Genomic DNA, 25,123 nt, shown 5'->3' with positions numbered 1-25,123 from the left:
TAGGTTTCTTTTGCCTAATACCAAGAAAACACAAGTGACCGAGTTTCAAAAACCTAAAACTGAACACGAAGGACAGAGTATTTTATACATTATTATTAAGCAAATATATCACAGATACATCTTGCAAAACAAGTATTTATAGATTTCATTTACTACTGAGTACTAAAATAAGAAAACATACATGGACAAACACACAAGCCACTTACAAGACAATTAAAATCAATGACACACAGTGGGCCAACAACGCTTTCCACTTAGAAATCAGCAGTCCACCAATACCCCCACACTTCGACGTGAAATTTTTAACATTTTTTCTGTCAAAGTAATTCAGTTGATATCAACTTAAAACTTGCGTGTTTAACAACTTAGAACTTACTTTTGTAGGTGGAGCGGCAGGCTTAGGGACTAAGCCTTTATAAACACTTGGACCAGTCCCATTCTTAACTGGCTGTGACTGAAGATTTCCTACTACTGGGAATCCAGATAGCTGTAAGTCTTTTGTATTACCTTTCTTAATGACCAGCATCCTTTGAGTTCTAGATTTAGGATTCGGGGGATATTCTGCATAAATAAAGCACGAGCAATAGTTACACAGTTTAAATTTTAGCATAAAATGAAACCACCAAAAGAATCGTATATTCCAAACTTGATTATATTTAAAAACAACAGCTGCTTCCTGAGTAAAATAATTAAGCTAAGTATGAACTATATTCCTGCTTGAGAAATGAAGCTAAAACAATCAAACAAGTGATAGCAAGAATTGAGCAATGTCAAGTAACAAAGACGAATTAAGCTACTAGATAGGTTCCTAGAATGGTTAACTATGACCCAGCCAAAATTAACTACATTCTAGCATACTTTTCATTAATTTTTTTAAATTACAAATTTCATCCTAATGGCTCTTAAGACTTAAAATATAAAATATATTATATTTTCCTCTTCTCCATTTTGAAAAGAGAATTTTCCTAATTCCTTCATTCTTTTTATCTCACTCATAAAGTTATTACTAATTAGAAAGAAACTACAGTCCCTCTATTTCTAAATTCCTACTTAAGTTATGACTAATGAAGAGGGGAATTGTTTTCATAATACCAATTCATTCAAATATTTACTGGCCATCCAAACTACACTGAAGGCATTGTGCAAGTCGTAGGGGATCCAACTCAGTCCTGGCTTCTGAAGATAGTACCAGAAATAATAGTTGCTAACTGAAAGCTTTTCTCAGTACACCCACAGTTGCTAAAATATGAAAAATTACTCCTAGAGTTTAATCAGTCAATGTGTAATCAAACAGATGTTACAGTGAGCATATTCACAATTATGGCAGTGACGTATGTCTTTCTTCCCTTAGAAAAACTCTGAAAGCATCAGTTTCACAGCTGGAGAGTTTAGAAGAAAAGAATTAACTCAAAGAAAGAAATCGCAGAAAAACTAAATTAAAATTAGCTTAAGATACGACTCTGTGAGATGGTGAGTAGCACAGATGTATATGATGATGCCCTGCGTCAAACAAACCAAACTTCCTACTGGATTATCTCAAAAACTAAACTAAACAAGAACTCCTAGGGACATGGAGGGACTCTCGAAGTCCATCTGAAACCGAACTCTTCAAACTATAGACCTGATAATGGTATGTCATTTACTGTAATGCTAAAGGATTAAAGAACAAGGACCTGGCAATTCCTTGGCAGTCCAGTGGTTAGGACTCTGCGCTTTCACTGCCAGGGCCCAGCTTCAATCCCTGGTCAGGGAACTAAGATACCGCAAGCCATGTGGTGCGGCCAAAAAAAAAACACAAACACAACAAGAACCTAAAGCAAAGTGAGAAAAGATTCATCTTTCTGAAAGTTAAACACTGAAAGTTTATCTACTAGGGCAAACATTCCAACTGCTCAGCTGCCTACAAAGGCCCAAGATATTAAGGCTAAGAAAGATATTTTCAGGCACATAAGGACACAAATTATATCACCAATATATAGTTTTTCTGAAAAACTAACAAAATGAAGTCAAAACGAAAGTGAAGAATAATGATCTCAAACAGAGGCCAATGAAGAACACTAGAAATAGTGCTAAACAATTTAAGTTACAATTACTTCTGGTAAACAGATGGTTACAGCATAACTAAAACTCTTGAAATTAGCAATTCTTTAAATTAAAATATAAGAGAAAATCTTAAGTTTGGTACTCAAAATCTAAATTAAATGAAGCTCAGGAATCTGAAGAATGATTGACTGATGCTGGGAAATGCAAAAGGTAGTAAGAGTTTGCAAGGTCTGATCTCAGAGGAATTCAAGTGTTAAAGCAAGGGGTGTTTCTATCAGTACAGCACAATTAAGTAAGTTCAAACATGACTGATGAAGACTTCTATTCCAATATTACGAACTAAGCACACAAGTTTATCTTCTTTCTCTTCTAGATCCTTATGTTAAAATTACTATAAGGGAGGAAAACAAATACAACAGTAAAAAAGAGGAGAAGGGGACTTCCCTGGTGGTGCAGTGGTTAAGAATCCACCTGCCAATGCAGGGGACATGGGTTTGATCCCTGTTCCGGGAAGATCCCACATGCCTCGGAGCAACTAATCCCATGTGCCGCAACTACTGAAGCCCACACGCCTAGAGCTCCTGCTCTGCAACGAGAAGCCACCACAATGAGAAGCCCGTGCACCGCAACGAAGAGTAGCCCCCGCTCGCCGCAACTAGAGAAAGCCCGTGAGCAGCAACGAAGACCCAACACAACCAAAAATGAATAAATAAATTTATTAAAAAAAAAAAAAAAAAAAGAACAGGAGAAGGTTCATCAGCAATGGATGACCTCAACACATATTTCTAGAGAGTGAAGTAAAGGAAAAAACTTCAGCTTAGAGTGTGTGCACAAAGGAACCCAACAGCTGAGGAGGGGGCTAATCTGCCCTGTAGAATCCTAGATTGTAGAACTGGGACTTGGAAGTGCCATATAAGGCAGAAGACAGAAATGAAATCTTTTCAGACAAAAATCAATCACCAAGAAAAGATCTTTACTAAAGTAAATCCTAAACAACGTATTGATACTTTAGGCAGAAGTAAAATGATCCCACATTGAAGGCTGAAGGTACAAGAAGAAAAAGAAAATATTTTTATACGTAAATCATCATTCATCAAAACCAGAAGACAGAAGAAGAGAACAGATAAGCAAGCAGGCATTGTTTAAGCCTCAATATAATTCCTGACTACAAAGTTCACCTTTCCTAAAACAGGATTTCTAGACACCTAAAAGGTACCTAAAAGATGATGATAGGGATTGGGAGGAAAGAGAAGCAGACATAGTGCTTGCTGATGTGCTTAGGAAGTATTCACAGTCAAGCAGTACAGAGGTTAAGACCATGTGTTTTTGTGCCAGATTTACAGAATTTTAATACTTGCTCCAACCTCACTAGTTTATCTCTCATCTGTAAAATGAAAAACAGTTCCTGCCTCAGAGTTGCAGTGAAATGTTTTCTTTAAACCAAATACTAGAAAAAATGTCCAGAAGTCATATACAATCTCCACTATACTAGGCTTCCAATTGTATTTCAAATTAAAGGTGTCCTTTTTCAAGAATTTTAAACCTAAAATTTAAACCTAAAATCCAAGAGAGTATGGAAGATGAGAAAAACTATAAAAGAAATAAACACCTTTAATAAAGACTAACCTATATCCTATATAACTATGCTGAACATACTACATAAACCTGCCTGTTTAAGAACAAGAAAAGTGTTCTTAGTCTAATGGGCCAGAATGGCGGCCACCAGCAGTGGTGCTCACGTTGTAGAGTGTTCCCAAGTGTGTGTGCCACCAGTGTCTGTGTCCCCAGGGTGAGCTGCAGCCTCTCCAGAGAGACTCTCCAAGACCAGCAGCTGCTGGTTATTGAACTGCTGGTATCATGAGACTGACTGACCAAAATCGAGGACTTGGACTCCAGAGACCCTGCTTTTGATCGGGAGACACCCTATCTGAGAGCTTGAATTAATAAGAATGTGTTAAATATCAATACAAAAACAAACAAGCCAAAAAGAACGAATGGGGGCAGGGGGAGTATTGGAGGGAGGGGGAGGGGTGAGGGAGGGGGAGGAGGGGAGGGAGGAGGGGAGGGAGGGAAAGTTAGTTCTTGATGGTAATAATCACATATAAGTAATGGAAAAGGTGATGGCAGCACTAGTAACTTAAATTTGCCTCATTTATATTACTTATAAACTGGCTCATCTATTCATAGATTATCTCTACAAATTCTCCTCACACAAACCTTCTGAGTTAAAGTGTTGAATCTGTTGGATTCAAACAGTATCCAATGACGACACCTACACTTTCTCCATTTACTTTATCAACTGGTAAACTACAGGAAAAAGACCCAAATTGTTCATTTTTTTAAAGAGAAAATTTATATATTGATGAAAGACTTTAACACTTATAAACAAGAATTAGAAAGTAAGTGACTTTGGTGACTTCCTTCTGTAAGTCTATATGCTTATTATCAAGCTCATATAAACAGTTACTCTTATTCAAACTGCCTTCAAAATACCTCAAGGCAAATGTTTTGGATTTTCATATCATTATTTCCCTCTATCCTCACAGACAACTGTGACCTGATAATAACTGACTTTAAATATCCTTTTATTATCTTGTTACTTCATGCTGTCCCAGTATCTTTGAATGTTACAATTAGTTTTGTTCCTTTAAATCCAAAGCCAATGGTGGAGGGGAAAGGCTCAAGCCTCTGAAGAAAGATTAGAATTAAAATACTGCCACATATAATATTGATACAAAGTAAGCTGGCCAGACATAAGTCAGAGCTGACATCTCAATTCCTCATCTTCTTTTCTGTCTTTAACTATACTCTCCATATAGTTGCCTTATACATACATATATACATTCTGATTCAATCAGTTTTTACTTTTATTTTTCAATCTATCACTTAGGACATTCTTTTTTGCCTTTTATTAAATAAATCTACCAGAATCTCCCTCACTTATTGGATTTGAACATAATTAGCTAACATGTATTAAAAACCTGTGACATGACCAAGGATATGACACAGTAGACAATTTAATATTAACAGTGCTTTTTCCATTAGTGTTAGTATAGTGATCCTCCTCATTTCACAGACAAGAAAATTCACTCAGACATTAAGTAATCTTCCCAAAGTCTAAATAATTAATAAGTAAAAGACCTAACATTAGGGCCCAGACCTATCTGATTCCAAAACCAATGCACTTAACCACTATATTATACTACTGGAGAAAATGGAAATTAAAGTATTGCTAGGTCAGATACTTCAAAATGTATACTATCTCCAACTAAAAATACTAATAACAAGCCTGTACTGAATGGTCAAAATTAAGAGGCTTGTAAGTATACACTACTAAGTCAGGGGTCCGCCCTTTCCCTCACCATCACAGTGATGCCGTTAATATATTTTTCTTTTTAATCAGCCAGTTAATAATTTAATTTGCTCATCTTGACATAAGAGGCAACTTTAATGTGTGAATAAAAGCATACAGCCAAGGGAAGGATAAACAGTATTTTAATTAAGTTTTCACACTAATTTGAAGAGGAAACTTAACCACATAAGATACAAAAACATACAAATATCAAAAGCAAACAATCAGTACCACAGCAATTAAATCCAGTTGAACACTAATTTTAAAACAGAAAAATATTTTTAAGATTATTTTTATATGGATTGATGTTGTTTGAATTTGCAGCTGGTTTTGAATTTTTTATTTAATGTACAAATCTTTTGTTTTACAGTAGTATGAGAGTTTTAATCAAATGAGTTTCACTAACATAATTTATGTCAAAGCAGGAGTATGCTATTCTTTCCTTTAACAAGGTCCCCATGTTACTCATATGAAAAAAGAGTAGGCTTAAGTAAATATATTTCTAAAACAAAAACAACTTAAATGAACGCTACGTGTAACTCTGACCAAATAAAACTTACTTGTGTCAAGTTGTCTAATCAAACTATTAACTTTTCCTTCTCAACCTTGAACACGTGTTGCATTACCTTTTCTTCTTGTTATAATGTTAGCAATTGTTTTCATATAAGAAAGACATTGAAGGAAAGTGTAGTCATATCAATATATAAACAATCTACCAACAGAATGCTTTTATACAAAGAAATTTGATAAAGATTATTCCCTTCTCTTAATCCTTTTACAAAGTCACTTTAAAAACTTCACTTGTTTCATGACCTAAACGCATTTAGTGCAATCATGTCACTCAACCTGTATGCTAGTGGTTAATACCATTAGAATTCTCTCTAGAAAACAACCCACCTTTAAGAACTGGTCACCAGGGACTTCCCTGGTAGCACAGCGGTTAAGAATCCACCTGCCAATGCAGGGGACATGAGTTCGATCCCTGGTCAGGGAAGATCCCACATGCCACGGAGCAACTAAGCCCGTGCACTACAACTACTGAGCCTGCGCTTGAGACCCCACGAGCCACAACTACTGAGCCCGTGCACCACAACTACTGGAGCCACTGTGCCTAGAGCCCATAATGAGCCCCTAGAGAAGCCACCGCAATGAGAAGCCCGCACACCACAATGAAGAATTGCTCCCGCTTGATGCAACTAGAGAAAGCTAGTGCGCAGCAACGAAGACCCAACACAGCCAAAAAAAAAAAAAGAGCTGGTCACCAATTTGCTTTGATTTAGAAGGCTAAAAAAATGAATAAAGTTCTTAAAGATGAGCCTTGATGCTCTTAAGTACTGTATCAAATATGAGAAAAACTCAGGAATAAATTCATCAAATTCTCAAGGAATAAACACAAATATATATGCTGAGCTGAAACAAGACTATGCTTAAGTTAATTACTAGTGACTGAAGTTTTTCATTATTTAGTATCTTAAGCACAAAACGTTAGGCTCTGCTAGTGATATGTTCCTGACATATTACGCCAACACAAATAGACAGCAGGACTTCTAAAAACACACAAATCAATTTGATAGTCACTAATGTCTCAAATTGCATACAAACACATCATTTTCTCTCTCTCTTTCTCACTACCCAAATCAGTCACCCAGGTAAATTATTTTAAAATTCTCACAGGCACACTGAAGTGCCCTAAATTTTTGTTTACTTTTAAATTATTAGGTATATGAGATAAATTAATTAGTAAATATTAATCTTATGCATCAAGCAACAGTGATCCTGGTTAAGATCAAAACACTACAGAAGTTACAGATATAAACTGTAGGGTGTTTCCAATAAAGCTAACTAAGATCTAAGTAGAATTAAACTTATATTTAACTATAGTTTAAATAGCTTGACTACTTTCACTCAAAGTATTTTTTATTTGGGATATTATGTTTAGACTCTTGCAATTTTTGATCTACAAAAGGACAGTTTCAGGGACAAACTGGTGGTGTTTGCTTTTTAATACATATTACATTTCCGTTATTAAATTCTGACTTACCTGGAAGGAAGTAGCACTAGAAAAGTTCTACTGAAGTCCTTCCTAAAATTCTCTCATGTCTTCCTCAGGAACATAGCTATTTTAAATGTTGCAATGGGGAAAACAATATTTGGGAACCCACGGGGTAAAGTAAGAAAGGACTAGTGAAGTGTGATACAATGGAAGTTTCATTGTATTCCTATGGGAAGTACTGGGAATTTAACAATTAATCAAGCCACAATTAACCATTTTCTTTTTTCTAATGCAGACACACTTTTTAGTTTACCTAAGACACAGTAAAGAGTACATCTTCCTTTTAAACATCTTTTCAACTAGTGCCCAAAATCCTTAGACCAACCCTGAAACAGGAGAACCAAAATCTTTATATTAATACATTTTATTCTCAATATTTTCAAAGATGTATTTGCCTTTAAATCATTTCTAAAATTATTATATTAACCAAGGATCAGTACCAATAGTATCTATAGGTAGTTTTATATGACAAATGCTCACTAACATTCTTGATTTTTTATTTACTTTCATTTTAATAAAATCCAAATTATTCCTAATTTCTTAGATTTTATTTAACACCTTCCAGGTGGTTCTATATTCTTATGCAATCAGCTGTTCCCAGAAAAACTGAATAATAAGGAAACATACCTAAGAGAGGAGCTTGGGAGATTTTTTTGGTTGGGTATGTGTGTGTCTGGGCGTGTAGGCCTGGGGAGAGTGGCAGAAATACTAATTTGCAATACAGAAAAAACAATGCCATTCACATGGTTCTAACAAAAGTGTCTGACCACCCCCACCCCCACCCACAAGAAGCCCTTAAATTGGGAGATCAAAAGAAACAAAATAATTCCTCCAGCGTATCACCCCATAAATACAATAAAGAACAGCACAGGAAGTGGCAAAGTTTAAAATAATGCCTTTACTGTTAGGACTAGTATGCTGTCATAAGCCACAATCCTTTTGTTTTGGTAAGTTGTTGATTTTCAATAGAAAACACAAATGAACATGTGTACAAGTTCCAAAGTGGATACATCACCTCTGAATTTGGTATCAAATAATTAAATTTATTTTTCAGATATCAAATCTTCATATTTTAAGTTTTTTCCATTATTTTAAACTTCACTTGAATCTCTAAAAAGCTAACTAAGTTGTACTATATGAGTGCAGTTTAATCTTCTGTAAGATGCTATCAAATTAAACTCTCAGCAGTTTTAAAGAAAAGGGAGTTATTACCAGAAAAACTCATTAAGATCTGACAATCAAAAAGGCAAATAATTTCAAACAGACTAGTTCCGTAGGCAAAATTTATACAATTATTTTTTAATACTATGTGTAACCATTTTCATAAGTAAAAAAAATTAATTTTTTTATATCACACTATGATTGATTAAAAGTACTTATCTTTCCAGTTAAGTTTTCAACTCTGAAAAACTACAGATTAAGTTAAACTAAATTTTTTGTTTCGTTAGATTATCAGGCTGCTCTCAAAATGACTTTAATTCATTACATTAACTTACAACCATTTTTTTCAAAATGCGTATTTGAGTGTACTTAATGGTACTAACATGTAAATCAACTATCCAAATCAAGATCTTCTCCTATCTGCAATATCTTGGTTTTTAAAAGGTAAGTGCTACCTTTTTTGTAGCTCAGCACATCAAAAACAGGTATTTAAAAGAGAAAGTTTAATTCTAGCCTATTTATTTTAAACAACACAAATGTGAAACCTAAAAATAACATATATCCCTCAAAGATAGATCAAGAATTACTTACCCCATACACCTGCAGCTAAAGATTTATTCTGATTTGGTTCTCTCTCATACTCAGGATTTAAAGATGGCTGAAAAAAAGTTGGAATAAAAAGAATACAATAAATGTTTAAACTGCTCACGTTTAAGAAAAAAATCCTTTAAAAAGTAATCTCAGGGACTTCCCTGGTGGTCCAGTGGCTAAGACTCCATGCTCCCAATGCAGGGGCCCAGGGTTCGATCCCTGGTCAGGGAACTAGATCCCGCATGCTACAACTAAAGATCCCATGTGCCGCAACTAAGACACGGCACAGCCAAATAAATAAATATTTTAAAAATAAAAAATAAATAAAGGTAATCTCAAAACTATATGGAAAAATCTGACATAATATAATGAACTCTTTACTACTGAACACTAATTATTCATAAATCTTACTTTCTGCTTATTCTGCTAACAATTAAAATGGTTACTATCTACACTCACTCCAATTTGTAGAAAACAAAGGAAGGGTCTTTAAATATTCTCCTCATCCCCAACTACGTGAGGAAAAAGTATGAATTTTTTTAAAAAGCAAATGTTAATAGAATGTAGTCTTTGCATCAATATGAGAAATCATCCTTTCTTAGCATAAGGTCAAGAGCAGGGAAGAGGAAAACCAGACCATTCCTCAACTCTTCTGTTAGGTTTGCATCACTGAATGCATGTTTAGTTAAACATGCTCATTTTCAAAGCAAAGTACAAATTTATATTTCAAAAAGTGATGCTCAGGGTATTAAAAAGAAAACTGAGCTGAGCACTGAATGTGTACTCTAAAGCTAATCTTATTAGATGTTTGCTCTCAGAAAAGGGAAATTGTTTAAATTGCTATGAAGAATAAAACGACATAAATTTATCCAAAGTTTTAAAAAACCACACGGTGAGATACAGGAATATAAGTAGGAGGGAAGGAGGAAGAAGACTGGGGAAGGGAAGAGTTATGTACAAAAAGCCTCACAAAATGTAAGGATTAAAAATAATTGAGGGGGGGCTTCCCTGGTGGCACAGTGGTTGAGAATCTGCCTGCCAATGCAGGGGACACGGGTTCAAGCCCTGGTCTGGGAAGATCCCACATGCCACGGAGCAACTGGGCCCGTGAGCCACAATTACTGAGCCTGCGCGTCTGGAGCCTGTGCTCCGCAACAAGAGAGGCCGCGATAGTGATGAAGAGTGGCCCCCGCTTGCCACAACTAGAGAAAGCCCTCGCACAGAAACGAAGACCCAACACAGCCATAAATAAAATAAATAAATAAAATTTAAAAAAAAAAAAAAATTGAGGGACTTCCCCAGCGGTCCAGTGATTGGGACTCTTGAGCTCCCAATGCAGGGGGCCTGGGTTCGATCCCTGGTCAGGGAACTAGAGCCTGCATGCTGCAACTAAAGATCCCACGTGCTGCAACTTAGACCCGGTGCAGCCAAATAAATAACTATTTTAGAAATAAATAAATAAATAATTGAACCTGTCAAGTGTGATCTCTGTAGAAAATGAGCTGTACTGATAAAATCTGAGAGAGACTTGATGCTTACATAGCACTTACAGAAACCTCATTTGTATTAAAATTATAAGAAACTTACAAAATCCTCAGCCTCAAACTGTTTGCGTTCTCTCTTGTCTTCTTTCCTCCCCGTTTCACTGTCAGGTATGCTGTTTTCATGTAGGCCTTGGCTTTTTCCAGAATGGAAAATACTGCTACGAGAACGGGAACTTCCACCATGGTATCCCCCTCGATGATTTACGTTTTCAGTACCATTTCTTCCATGTGTACGCCATCCATTTTTTTCTTTCCTTCCAAAGTTACCTTTATTTAATAATGGTAAAGTATTATAAATTCAAAGAAGACGGTTATGCTTAAAGATTTAATCACAATCAAAACATTCTTATAAGAATGCGAAGAAAATTATTCTTAAACTCTACTGTTCCTTAGCAAATTTTACCTCCATTAGGACGTCCAATTCCAGAATCAAAGCCATCTGAAGAGTTGTGTCGTCGACGATTCACATCATAACGATTTTCTGTCCATGAAAAGTTTTCAGAATGCTTTTCAAAATTCAGTGACGACTGAAACAGATTATAAGCATACAGGTAAACATACATATAAAACTTGACTATAACTTGAAAAACTAGTAATACTCTGGCTTAATTTATTTCCAAGAATTTTAAATCGTTAAGAAGAACATTTTATAGTTATTTTCAATGTGTTTGGTAACTGGTAACTTGTGAGTTCCATTGTTCATCTATTTTTTTCTACCTAACAGAAACAAGAGCACCATTCTGAGCTCAACAACTATATTCATCCAAAAACTTTAAAGGTAAAAGACCGCTGTAAGGAAATCAAAGCAAATATAGTACCCTTCTTTTATAACAAAATGTAATATTGTGTATCACACACTATTTGATTTAAATAGCTCAAGGTTTTCTTCAACATCAGAAAATTATGGCAAATGAAGCTAGTTCTATTTTAAGTTCTGTAGATTTATTTCCAAACTCCTCTTCTCCAAAGCAAATGTTTTAAGAAGAATTTATCAAAGGAAGAATGTGTAAAAATGATTTTAAAGAATTAGAAATGTATAAAAACATAAAAACTCACAACGATTCATAAAGGTTGCTGTTTTTCCCCAATATTAATCTGATAAAATCACAATCAGAACTCCAGAACTTTTTTGTTTTAATGCCCTGACCATTCCTCTGGGTTGTACTAATATTACAATTCTCTCCAGGACAAAGAGTGGAGTTCCTCAGTTACAATACAAACCCACTGCACATACCCATTTCATCCAACTGGGCCCCTCCACATGGCTGCTGTGGGACTTAACTGGTGCAAGTTCCCCTACTGCCCCTGGCTTCATCCTCATGCTGCTTCTGTCCATGAAAGGTAAAGCCTTTGATTATCTGTCTTCTGCCAGCATCCATGAAACAACAGTAACAGGCTAGCTTGCTAAGCTTTTAAGTAGGGTAAAAACCCAAGCCCTTCACAGACCCTAACAGTTCTGGTGATGAGGATGTCACACTCTCAGAGTTAAAACCTTCTGGAAAAAGAAAAACAAGGGTATGGTCTCTTCGGCCAGACTGGGGCATAGGAGAAGACTCTCCAGAATCTGGCAGCAATTGCTCTCACCCAAGTGATGGTTGGAAGTAAGGGTCCCTCACTGTTTAGCGACCAAGTGGCAAGGGGCAGGACTGAAACAAGGTGTCCATACAGTGCTCTGATTGTTGCAAATCTACTCTGAGTAGAAGGAAGGGATGTACTGTCATGAGATGGGGTCCCACCTGAAAGGCAATATGGCTGTGGCTGCCGAAGTCAAGAGGTCTCCAAAGCGGAACAGCAATGAATATAGAGTTTTGGAAAGACTGAAAACGTTAGAAGTAAGTTTGTTAAGGCTGAACTGCTGCTACTACTGGAAACAAAGAAAAGGCAGAGTGGAAGTATTCTGTGCTCTTCGTACTCCCTGATCCCTTCCTTCCCCACATCAAACTCAGCTGCTTTAACAAGAAAGTCAACTGTGCGAGAACTTAAGGAAAGAAAGAGACAAACTCTTTTAGTTCTGTTGCACACACGTACCCAAGATACCATCCTAACCACTCCCATGGAGGGGAGACAGTACTAAGCACAAGAGTGGCTGAAAGTTTTCAGTATGGGGCAAAGCCATGGCAGTATGGTACATGGGGGCATGAAAGGCCCCAGCCTGAGTGTTTGCTGGGGCCAGGAGGCACACAAGAGAGAAGGCAACACCAATCTTGGCTTCAGAAGCCAAAACAGCAAAAGGCTCCAAGCCACCCATGCAATCCCCAAAGGGGTAGTCTTTCTCTCCACCCTGTACTTGCCCACATTCCAAGCTAAAGAAATCATGTAATCTCCTGAAAGCTTAGACTGTAACTCTGATATGCATGTACTAAACTCCTTAGTCTGTGTCCCCATACTGGGAAAAGGGACCTCAGTGCCCCAACGTGGCCGATAGTTTGCAAAAAACTCAGCAGTAGGAGAGAGAAATTAAAAGCAATCTTGCAGGTGGGGCTATTAGGCCAACTCAATGTACTGTTGTGTTTTACAGTTAGTGCTAATGTTACATGCTTGTACTGAAAATGCTCAAGATTCTCCCATTCAGGAAATGTCACAGGTTGACAGGTGATTCCCATCCCCTTCCAAGTGGTCTAATAAAAAGCACAGCTCCAAGAAGGAAAGAAAAGAAACAGATTATGTGGCTGAAGACTTGACGGCTCTGGAGTATTCAGAGAGGCTATTTCCCAGTACGGCAGTGCCATCTGCCTGACACACGCACCAAGTACACTCCTTTTTAAAATGGAATGCGGGGAGTTCCCTGGTGGCCTAGTGGTTAGGATTCTGGGCTTTCACTGCCGTGCCCCAGGTTCAATGTTCAATCCCTGGTCAGAGAACTAAGATCCCAGAAGCTGCACAGCCAAAAGAAAAAAAAGAAGAAAAAGTGGCTCTTGCCCTAATGCTGAGCTCTTATTGAAAGCAAACAAACTAAGGACTCACCAATAAAGAGCCCAAGAGGGCTCCTGACCAAATGGAAATCGTTGTGTTCAACAGCACAGCTGGCCTAGCCCTAGAAGTGGCAACTACGCTTTGGAGTAAACTTTATTCCCCCGCCTGTCACCTGTAACAAGCCACTATTTCGATAAGGCTCTCAAATCAGAAAAGTTCCCTTAAATGCCTGAGCCTGGTTCACTGATGCTTCAACTAAGTTAAAAGATGATGGTGCACACAGCAGCCATCCAGCCCCAACAACTCTGGAAAACCAAATGGGTAAGTGCTAATCAGCTAAACAGAATAAAATAAAAGCTGCGACCCTCGCCTTAGATAATATTCTTAAGGACAAGACATTTTATATTTTTCTAACCCTTGGTCTATTGCCAATGGCCTAGTCATCTTGTCTGTCACCTGAAAAACTACAGACTAGCAGATTAAAAACATCTCTTTAGGGTCACACACTGTGGGAAATTGCAACTGTTGCTGAGGCAATCTGAGTCACTCATTTTGATTCAGTAAGGCTTGTTGTCTGATGAGAGTGAATGGCACTGAGAATGACTGAAATTACAATGCTGATCAAGTCTTTGGCATACCACCTAGATCCATCATCACACCAGACATGGAACACATCCACTATCATAGACTGACTACAAAATAAAGGACTTTATCTTTCTGATGCAGAAGCCACCACTGCATGCCAACTTGTGACTCCTGCCAAAAGTTGGTCCATTTGTCTCACTGTGAAGAAGACCATATCACACGAGGAGAACTACATCAAACCTTTGACTACTTCATGGAGCTCTCAATGGAGTCTCACTACCACTGAAACTTTCAGGCTACACTGTTACTGCTGCAGTCTGATGGGCTAACTCTAGTCACACTATTGTGGCTCTTGAAATTAATTCACGTAATGTTTTTGGCATATTCCAGACCACTAACAGTCCACTAACAGTACATCTTTTGTCAAAAAGGTCATCCCTGCAATGAGCCAATATTCAAGGTACTCAATGAACATTCCATATTCCCTATCCACAAGTACTGACAAGCATTTTAACACATCCCTCATCTCTTCTCACATCTTAGTACTGACAGTCTGGTCAATGAATGCAGCATAGCCAAAAAAGGATCATGTCCTCTTAGCCACTTCCTGGGTAATAATCAGGATGAAATAAGTGGAGAGTTATGAGATTATACAGACCTACATTAAAAATTCAAGATTCTGCCCTGATTATCTTGACATGATGTTTCTTTCTTTCCCCTAAGAACAACTGCAGGCCAGGCCACCCCTCAGGCTGATAGCCAACCAAAAAGGAATTCAAACAATCTGGTTTGGCCACCTGGATTCTCTTGTTGAATTGGCATGGTCCTACACATACAGACAATGACCATTTGCTTGTGTACATTTCTCACCAAGTCCCCACTACAGTGTCCAATGTGGACGAAGGTGAGGGTGAGACACCTTTATAACGGGTCTCTGAAAATCATTTTAAAATGCCCCTCTCCAGTCACGTCCAGTCCCTCTAGATAAAAAAACCTGGGTGCAAGAAGGGTGTCCGTTTGTTTTGTTTTAAGTGAAGTTGGAGCTATGGGAATGGGACATACTGATTTCATGGCTGTAGAGGGAGAGCAAAAACCCTAGCACTTGGAGAAGAAACATCTTTGACCCCAGAAGGCGCAGGTAGGAAGGAGAACAATTAAGGCTCTCCCTGTCCCCTAGAACCAGCACTACTGCCTGAATCCAACAGCAGCTGGGGATAAGATTCTGACCCACTGGTCGATTTGTCATCCCCATCCATATGCTTTGAAATCAAAAAAATTAATGTGGCCATGGACAGTCCTTAACTATTCTGCTATACCTGATGTCAACATCAGCTCCTGAACATTAATGTGTAAAAAACACCCTTGAATTTAATCCATGTTATGAATTTGGCGTTCCAGACCGCTAACAGTTCAATTAACAGTACCTCTTTTGGGACTTCCCTGGTGGCGCAGTGGTTAAGAATCCACCTGCCAATGCAGGGAACACGGGTTCGAGCCCTGGTCTGGGAAGATCCCACATGCCATGGAGCAACTAAGCCCATGTGCCACAACTACTGAGCCTGCACTCTAGAGCCCGTGAGCCACAACTACTGAGCCCCATGTGTCATAACTACTGAAGCTTGAGCACCTAGAGCCCGTGCTCTGCAACGAGAAGCCACCACAATGAGAAGCTCAGCACCGCAATGAAAAGTAGCCCCCCAAGTTATTCACAATTGGCTAAATCCTGGTCTCACTCACTGTGCTGCTTGGGACACTGGTAGTAGCCTTCATTAAATGCTGTGTAAAACAAATTAAATGGATTTGGTTCTGGCCTCTGTTTGTCAGACTAATCAGAGTAGTTGAGAGAGTGGTACAACCATGTGAAAGTTCAAGTTTGGCCAAAAACATGTATGGCTGATGGGTGGACTGTTGGGACAGGCAACCCATCACGGGCCCTGAGCATCCCTGCGTGTTCTTATCATATGCCAAGAATGCAAGGCTTTGACAGCTCTTTGTATGGCTCATTTCTCAGGGTCATGTTCGCAGAGAACACTGAGGAACAGGTAACGTCCTACTCTGAGACAAAGAGCAGGCTTCTTATAAATGCGGTAGATTTCCCTCGCAGTGCAAGAATAGCATCCACCTGGGCCCCCTCCATGTCAACTCCCAGAGGTTTTAAGGGTCATGAAGAACCAGTGCCACAATCATGCTGTGCTGCTTGTTGTGCTAAGAGTAATAAAGCTCTCTGGGACTTCCCTGGTGGCGCAGTGGTTAAGAATACGCCTACCAATGCAGGGGACACGGGTTCGAGCCCTGGTCCAGGAAGACCCCACATGCCACGGAGCAACTAAGCCTGTGCGCCACAACTACTGAGCTTGCACTCTAGAGCCCGCGAGCCATAACTACTGAGCCCGTGTGCCACAACTACTGAAGTTGTGGCACTATATGCACCTAGAGCCCATACTCCACAACAAGAGAAGCCACCACAAGAAGCCCGCACACCACAACGAAGAGCAGGCCCCACTCGCCACAACTACAGAAAGCCCACGCGCAGCAACGAAGACCCAATGCAACCAAAAATAAATCAATAAAAATAAATAAATAAAAAATAAAGCTCTTTGTCTCTGACCCGGAAGTCTCACGTCTTTTGCCAGCATCCATGAAACAGTAACAGGCTACCTTGTTATAGTTACCTTGAAAGTAGGATAAAATTTCAGACCTTTCACAGACCCTGACATATAGCCAGCACAATAAAATATGAATAAGAAACACAGTAAGAGGACTGAAAACGCAGAGAGAAAACTGATATTATTTGTGAATGAACATTTTTCCACATTAAAAAATCCAAGACATTAGAGTAGAAACTACTGAAGGTTGCTAGAAACAATACTAACACAGGAGACAATATATCTGCAACAAAGACTTAATATGAAAGCTTTTTAAAACAGCATTTAAGATAGCAACAAGTACTATAAAGTACTTGAACATATATCTAGTGAAATACATGGGAGACAAAAAAAAGAACTTCACTTAAAACATTAAAGATCTCACACACACACACACAAACACACACACACACTTCCTAAACCAATCCCCCCCCAAAAGGCAACCCAAAAGAAATAACAAGGATGTGAACAAGCAGTTCAAAGAAATATAAGCCAATGTCCAAGAAACAGTGAAAATACATTTCACGACAAAGATTGGCAAAAATGTTAACTGATAATCTGACAAAGTTTTGGCAAGAGTACAAAGTAAAGACAATAGTTATGCACAGCATACAGGGGTATAAACCAGCATACCACATGGAAGAGGAATTTAGCAATATAGAACTAAATTCCAGCAATTTTTCTTTTAACTATAGGTTAGAGCCTTGCTATTCAGAGTGTGGTCCACAGACAAGCAGAATCAACAGCATTTTGAAGACTATTAGGACTAGGACCCCATTAGAGACCTACTGAAATTAGAATCTGCATTTTAACAAAATTCCCAGGTTATTTTCATGGCCATTAATGTTTGAGAAGCAGAGGCCAAAAGAATTCTTATCCAGGACTTCCCTGGTGGCACAGTGGTTAAGAATCCACCTGCCAATGCAGGGGACACGGGTTCAAGCCCTGGTCCAAGAAGATCCCACATGCTGCGGAGCAACTAAGCCCGTGCACTGCAACTACTGAGCCTGCAAGTCACAACTACTGAAGCCCACGTGCCTAGAGCCCATGCTCCGCAACAACAGAAGCCACCGGAGAAGCCCGTGCGCTGCAACAGAGTAGCCCCCGCTCGACGCAACTAGGGAAAGCCCGTGTGCAGCAATGAAGAGCCAACGCAACAAACAAACAAATATAAGAATTCTCATCCATGTATACAAGGAGATAGTACATGAATAGTCAATACAGTTCTCTCTAGAATAGCCTAAAGACATAAACAATCTCAAATTAATGAGACAAATGAAATGTGATATAGAGGCACAAAACAGAATACTGTACAGAGTTTTAAGATAATTACAGCATATCTACAGATATCAATGGGGGAAAAAAATCTCAAAGATATAATGAATATAAAAACAAGGTGCAGACATAAATGATAATCGTTTATATAAATGTTTTTAAACATACAAAACAATACTATTTGTTGATATTCACATACTTAGTAATAATATAAGAACATGCATCGAGAATACCTCTGGAGAAAAAATGAAGACAGAAAAAGGACTGTGATGAAGTATACAGCAGACTTCAATTGTTTATTTCTAGAAGAGATACAGAACTAACATGACAAAATGTTAAGATGTGACTCTTGGATGGTTAAGTGTTTGTTTAATTATTCTTTATGCTTCTTTGTATGTTTAAATATTTTATTAGAACCATCCACATGGTTCTTTTAGAATTATCAAGACAAACACACTGGAGGAAAATATCTGCAGAATATATAGCAAACAAACCCCTCAATATGAAAACAGCTATTACAAATAAATCACTAAGAAATAAATTACATGAATAAGCAAGTTCTTAAAACAGTTCCTAACACAAAAATATGCTCAACCATAATAATGCAAATCAAAACAATGAAGTGCCATTTTTCATCCAATTTCACAAAGATGAAAAAAATGGGAAAACATCCAGTGTTGCCAAAACTGAAAAAACTGGTCCCCCCTTATAAAATTTTTATAAGGATTATAAGTTGGTACAACCTTTTTGGAGAGCAATTAGGCACTATCTACCAAAATGTATAAATCTTCCAATTCGCTGATTCTGCTGCTAGGAATTTCCCCTACAAATATATTCAAGAGATGCCCAGGCATTCCTGTGGCTTAATCCACTAATAAGTAACCAATTAATCTCTGTAAATTCACTCAATAGAAGATTACAGTTGACAGTTGAACAATGCAGGGGGTTGGGGTACCGACCCTCTGTGCAGTCAAAAAACCATGTATAACTTTACAGTCGGCCCTCTGTATCCACAGATCACACAGTATTACAGTACATATTTATTGGAAAAAAATCCGCATACGTGGACACAAATAAGTCAAACCCATACTGTTCAAGGGTCAACTGTACATAGCCACTGAAGAGTTAGATACCCATGTACAAAGTATAGAAATATACTGGAGATGCTATCCATGAAAAAAATAAAATAAAATAAAAGCAATCTCATTTGTTTATCCAAACCAGGATAAAAATATATTCTGGTGTATGCATAAAAACATCCTGGTATTTCACTTCTAAAAATTGGTCTACTTAATAATCAAGAAAAGAAAGTTATTAAGCTGATTAATCTTTAAAGTCAGGCACACATGGGCTCCTATCCTAATTCTAGCATTTTGGGTCAGGTTACTTATCTTGCTCAACCTCAGTTTCCTCATCTGTAAGTGGGGGGAAGAAAACAGTACTTTACCTCTTATGATTTTTGTTAGCCTTCTTATAAAGTGTTTTACACAGTGATTGGTATGCAGTAATCACTCAAGAAACACTAGTTATTACATTTTAAATCTTTTTCTGAATTCTTTTTCAAAATATAGCACCATTTTCTGATTCCCAGAATACCTAAATCAAAAGTTAACAGAAACCACGTAGTAAACAAAAGTTTCAATGAACTCAACTACAAGTCTGACTACATTTTCTCATCCTCTCTTAGCCTAAAGCACACATTTTCAATGCAACCCAACACTGCTTACGTTATTGAAGGAAAATAATTACAATGTTACTTTTCAAACTGCAGGTCAGGACCCATTATAAAGGATATGAAATTAGTAGCAATTTGCATTTTTTATTGGAATAAAAAAGAAGACCAAAAGAGAAAGAAGAACACAGGTATATGACTTTTGTTTTAGTTATATCAATGTGCATATAAAAACATTATGTAAAATTTCTTACTGGGTCCCAATCAACAGTTCAAAAGCCAATGCCCCATTTCATAGACATAAACAACCACATGCAGTTTAAAATTTCACCACATGATGGGGCTAAACTTCTGCACACCTCAGAAAACTGCTCAGGTGCAGTGCTGAAAACACTGCTACCCTTAACTCAAGTGCTCCTATCATCCCTTCAAATAACAAAGAAAAGACTTAACACTAAATTGAGGGGGGGTGGTGGTGGGATGAATTGGGAGATTGGGATTGACATATATACACTAATATGTATAAAATAGATAAGTAATAAGAACCTGCTGTATAAAAAAAATAAAATAAAATTCAGAAAAAAAACCCCGCTAAGTTGAAATAGAGAACCCAACAGTAATTTAAGTCTATCTTATTTATTCAGGATAAGATTAAAAGGGCTCTGGCAGAAAACAAGAGGTTAATTATAACTGAGAATCCATGAATAGTGATTTTGAGCGATACAAACAGTATAAGAAGTCATTACTAAAAGTATATACTTGTTTGTGTTCGTCAAAACCACTTTGGGTAAGGTCTAAGGAGATAGTTTCAAATACTGCTAGTTAAGAGTTCAAACTGATACGACTTTCTGTAGATAATTTAAAATAAATTAGAATAATTGATAATTTAGAACAGGCAATCCCAAGTCTCAAAATCATCATCTTCATTCATGATCTATATATCCAGATCAAGAGTCTGGTTCTAGAAAGCAGTAAGGATTCAAGAGTCTGGTTCTAGGGCTTCTCTGGTGGCACAGTGGTTAAGAATCCGCCTGCCAACGCAGGGGACACGGGTTCGAGCCCTGGTCCAGGAAGATCCCACATGCCGCGGAGCAACTAAGCCTGTGCACCACAACTACTGAGCCTGCGCTCTAGAGCCCCTGAGCCACAACTACTGAGCCCACGTGCCACAACCACTGAGCCCGTGCGCCTGGAGCCCGTGCTCTGAAACAAGAGAAGCCACCGCAATGAGAAGCCCACGTACCACAATGAAGAGTAGCCCCCGCTCGCCACAACTAGAGAAAGCCCGCGTGTAGCAACTAAGACCCAATGCAGCCAAAAATAAATAAATAAATAAATAAATAAAACAGGCAAAGTACATAAATAGACATTTTAAAAAAATGAAAACAAGTCTTATACTCATTTCAGAGAAAATGAACTAAAGAGAAAAAGGAAACAAAGGGAGGAGCAAGAAACTCGTATGTATCCAGGCTCTGAAGTAGGCCTGGAAAAAAACGAACCCAGGAAAAGCATAACTGAGAGCAGCCTGGGGGGTGGGGGGTGGACACAAACAACAGCAGCAACAGCGAAGCAAATTCCAGAGACCTAAACAGAAGAGGAAAGGGGACAGAGTCTGTAACTAAGAAGTGATCTCAGTTGCTTCTCAGTAATAGTCTACATTTCCTAACAACTATGATCCCATTTTATGTCTATGAAATGAAATGTTCAATCATTTCACGAAATTCCAAAATGAGTCCTATGGAAATATTACAGAATAGAAAATGCATCCTAGATTCTAGTCTAGGCTCACACTAATTACATGAAAACAGGCCAGTCAATTAACCTTCCAGAGAACCATCTGTATAAAATAAAGTCAGTTCACATGATCATTAAGAGCCATCTTCAAACTTTAAAATTCCCCTGTCTAGGAGAATTGTCTCTCTCCAATGCAGCTTTTTCAATATATTATGATTTGACAAGTCCTTACTGGGGAACAACCTTCCAAATTGTAAAATTGTTCCTATAAGAGCTGTTTTAGTAAACTCTTTTATAAGAACTGCCTGTACCCCCAAAAGGTCCTAGATGAATGCCTAGCATGGCAGAGCTTCATTAACAGGCAAGCAGATGATCAAGACCCCCTCTTGATTCCTTTGCACCATGGAAAAAACAAAGTGGAAGACAGCTATTGAGCCAGACAGATTGATTCTAATCAATTTCAAGGTCCCTCTTAGCATGCCTTGTAAGTGGGTGACAATTTCAATGTCAAGCAAGTCTTATACAAACCATGTTCTGTTTTGGTTATGTAAAATGAACATTTTTAAATTAGTGAGTCACCTGATACGTAAACAACACTGCAAAGTTCTCAGAACTCCTAAAATTTGAGTAATATACCATTCACAGTCTCATTTATTTGAAAAAGAAGTCTTTCGGTTATGAGAAAAGACTTCCAAAACTTCTGATTTTTTTTAAAAACATTATCTATAGGAAAGTAAGTAAAGCAAGTTATCAGAAGAATAGTATAGGAAAAGGTAAGATGCAAAAGTAATGTGCAATGTACTTACCTGGTTTGAATTTTAAAATGCAGAGCTTTCAAAAGACAACTTTTGAAAAAAATGGTCTAGTATGTTGATGGTATATTGAAAATTGACTTTTTAAATAATAAAAACCAACAGATTAAATATAAAATAACTTAGAAAATAATATAAAAAGTATTTTATGACAAAAACATTAAGCTTTAGTTTAGCTACATCTGTGTAGAACATGAACTAAACAGAGGCAGACAGAAAGACAAAAAGAAAAGAGAGATGCAAGAAAAAATACCTTTGTTGATGATGGTGGGGTAGGAAAATTAAGCCAGGCTGGAGCAAAGTCATGCTGCGCCATTTAGGTCCAGTCTCTCCAACTCAGCGAAACAAGGCTTCAACACCTCATGGCAAGTCCCTGTCGTATAAAAATAGAAGGCATTAGATCTATAAAGCTCCTGGCCCAAATTATCTTCTTATACCTCCTTTAAATTACAATGATCTGACCACTACAAGATTTCAATTATAATGAAATTCTAGAAAAGGCAAAAATACCGTGACAGAAACTAGATCAGCAGAGTGCAGGTGAAGGGCCTGGGGAGGACGGAAATGACTACAAAGGGAAGGAAAAAATTTTCAAGGGTAATTGAGTATTTATCCTAATTGTGGTGATGATTATACAAACTATACACTTGTTAAAACTCATTAAATTGTGCACTTAAAACTGGATAATTTTATTATAAATAAACTATCTCAATGACGCTTATTTTTAATTACAATAGTCTTATCACAAATAGATGAGTTATCAAGTGTCTCCTGATGTGACACAATAGGATGCATGCAGCACTATCTATGTACACAGCACAAGTTATTCTTGCGGCCAACCTATACAGAATCTGAAATCTGATTTAACTAACAATTTGCAGGAAATTCAACATAGAAAAACAAATTAAAGGACAAATGAAGGAAGTAATCCACCAAATGCAGATCACACGATATTCTTCGAGTCAAATGATCTGGTTTCTTCAACAAATAAATAGCTTTCATAGGCAGAGCAATCAAATACAACATGTGGCCCTTACATAAATCCTTACTCAACCAAGTTTAAAAAGTGAAAATTATGAAACAGTCAAAAATTTGAACATGAGCTGAATATTAAATGACTTTAAGAAATTACTAATCATTTTAGATGTGATGACTGTTAGTGCAATGCTGGTACAGTGGCCCCTTAAAGAACAAGGTTTAGAACTGTGAGGGTACACTTATACATGGATTTTTTTTTTTTCCACTAAATACATACTATAGCCCTTCACAACCTGAGGTTGGTTGGATCCAAGGATGTGGAGCATCGCGTGTGGAAGGCCAACTGTAAAGATCTGACTTTTCAAGTCAGACTTTTCAACTGCATGGATGGACAGCACCCCAACCCCCACCCTGCTCAAGGGTCATCTGTACATAAAAAGACATACACAGAAGCCTTTGCAATTAAATCAGTACATCTGGAATTTGCTTTAAAAAAACACAACAGGGAATGCTGAATACGGGTGTCACTGAAACAAGGTTGTCCATATGTTTATAAATGTTAGTACAAGTAGGTGTATAGTCTTTCTACTTACACATATGTTTGAAAATTTCCATAATTAAAAGGTTTTTTTAAATTACAATCATCACAATGGGTATCCACTGCTCTTGCATTCTAAACTTAACTTTTTGGAAGCCTCTCTCAATTCCATCAATAAAAATTTCAAGTTGCCAGCCCAATCTAAACACAGTAAACTCATAGTTTTTTAAAATGAGGGAGAAGCCAACTGGGCAACTGTACTCATTTCAATATAGAGCTTACATATTAGTCAATGAAGAAATCAAATTTTCTGAACATTAATGTCTAAGTTTACTAATAAATGTTTCATATTTACAACTGCATAATAATCTCAAAAGTGGAACTTTAAAAAGCAAAATGATCAATACCATTGTTAATCTTCCTTTTTCAAAATTCTTTCAAATATAAGTGCGTGCCATGGCAGAATTCGTCATACCAATTTCCTAAAATACTTTAAAAATTGTCAAGATACTACAGAAACATTCTACTTCTATCCCAAACTGTACTGGTTCATTACAAGAAAGGTTAAGGAAAAAAACCAAAAAAACAAAAAAAAAACCCTGATACAATTTACCAATACCAATAAAACACTTATGAAACAAATGCAATATTTTAAGGCTGTACCTAAATCAAAATGAACTACACAGAAATCTGGACATTTTGAGCTCTAATTCTACCACCACCATACATTATATTTTAAAGTCTTCTGAAATAAAAATGAAAACTCAAGTGTTTTAGGATGTATAAAAATTTTTATTATCTATTTTGACATGAAGCTAAATACTGTTTTGAGGTGTCTGTGATAGGATGTTACTTTTCCAACAACTTTTTAGAAACTTTTTGTTGGAAACTCTTAAAATTACAGGTCCAATAACTCAATGAGAATGAAAAATTATTTTTATAGCTTGTTCCAAATAAAAATTCACAAAAACTCCAAAGGACCTAAATAAAATAACCAATAATTTAAAGCTTTTTTCATTTTATACAGGGTCTCATCCCAAATGATGGTTAAATGAGAAGTTATATTCTAAAACTTATCCCTAGGAGGCAAACCACTACTACTGTCTCTGTTTCTGCAATGTCCTTATGAATTCTAATTTAAATCGAGTTCTTAAAGAATAAAGCATGGACAGCTAATGGCATAGGTCTTCCTGTTCTGAAAAAAGGTAAAGAGCAATACTAGCTAAG

General features: G+C 37.3%; 1 protein-coding gene across 3 annotated transcripts in view; it reads right to left on the bottom strand.

Annotated features, from left to right (window-relative positions):
- GPBP1 (GC-rich promoter binding protein 1) overlaps positions 1–25,123 on the bottom strand; it is a 71,136-nt gene that overhangs the window by 15,293 nt on the left and 30,720 nt on the right. For 2 of the 3 annotated variants that reach the window (XM_068535362.1, XM_068535361.1), the window contains 6 exons: positions 22,634–22,753; positions 11,148–11,271; positions 10,788–11,011; positions 9,201–9,267; positions 8,076–8,135; positions 377–561 (listed from right to left, as the gene is read on the bottom strand). In XM_068535362.1, the coding sequence (XP_068391463.1) occupies positions 377–561; positions 8,076–8,135; positions 9,201–9,267; positions 10,788–11,011; positions 11,148–11,271; positions 22,634–22,696 (723 nt within the window). In that variant the 5' untranslated portion in view covers positions 22,697–22,753. The remainder of the gene's footprint in view (positions 1–376; positions 562–8,075; positions 8,136–9,200; positions 9,268–10,787; positions 11,012–11,147; positions 11,272–22,633; positions 22,754–25,123) is intronic. The other variant, XM_068535363.1, reaches the window with a different exon arrangement.

The sequence above is a fragment of the Eschrichtius robustus genome, chromosome 2, assembly GCF_028021215.1.
Source record: "Eschrichtius robustus isolate mEscRob2 chromosome 2, mEscRob2.pri, whole genome shotgun sequence".
Taxonomy (NCBI): domain Eukaryota; kingdom Metazoa; phylum Chordata; class Mammalia; order Artiodactyla; family Eschrichtiidae; genus Eschrichtius; species Eschrichtius robustus.
This window is presented reverse-complemented; position numbering and strand designations above follow the sequence as displayed.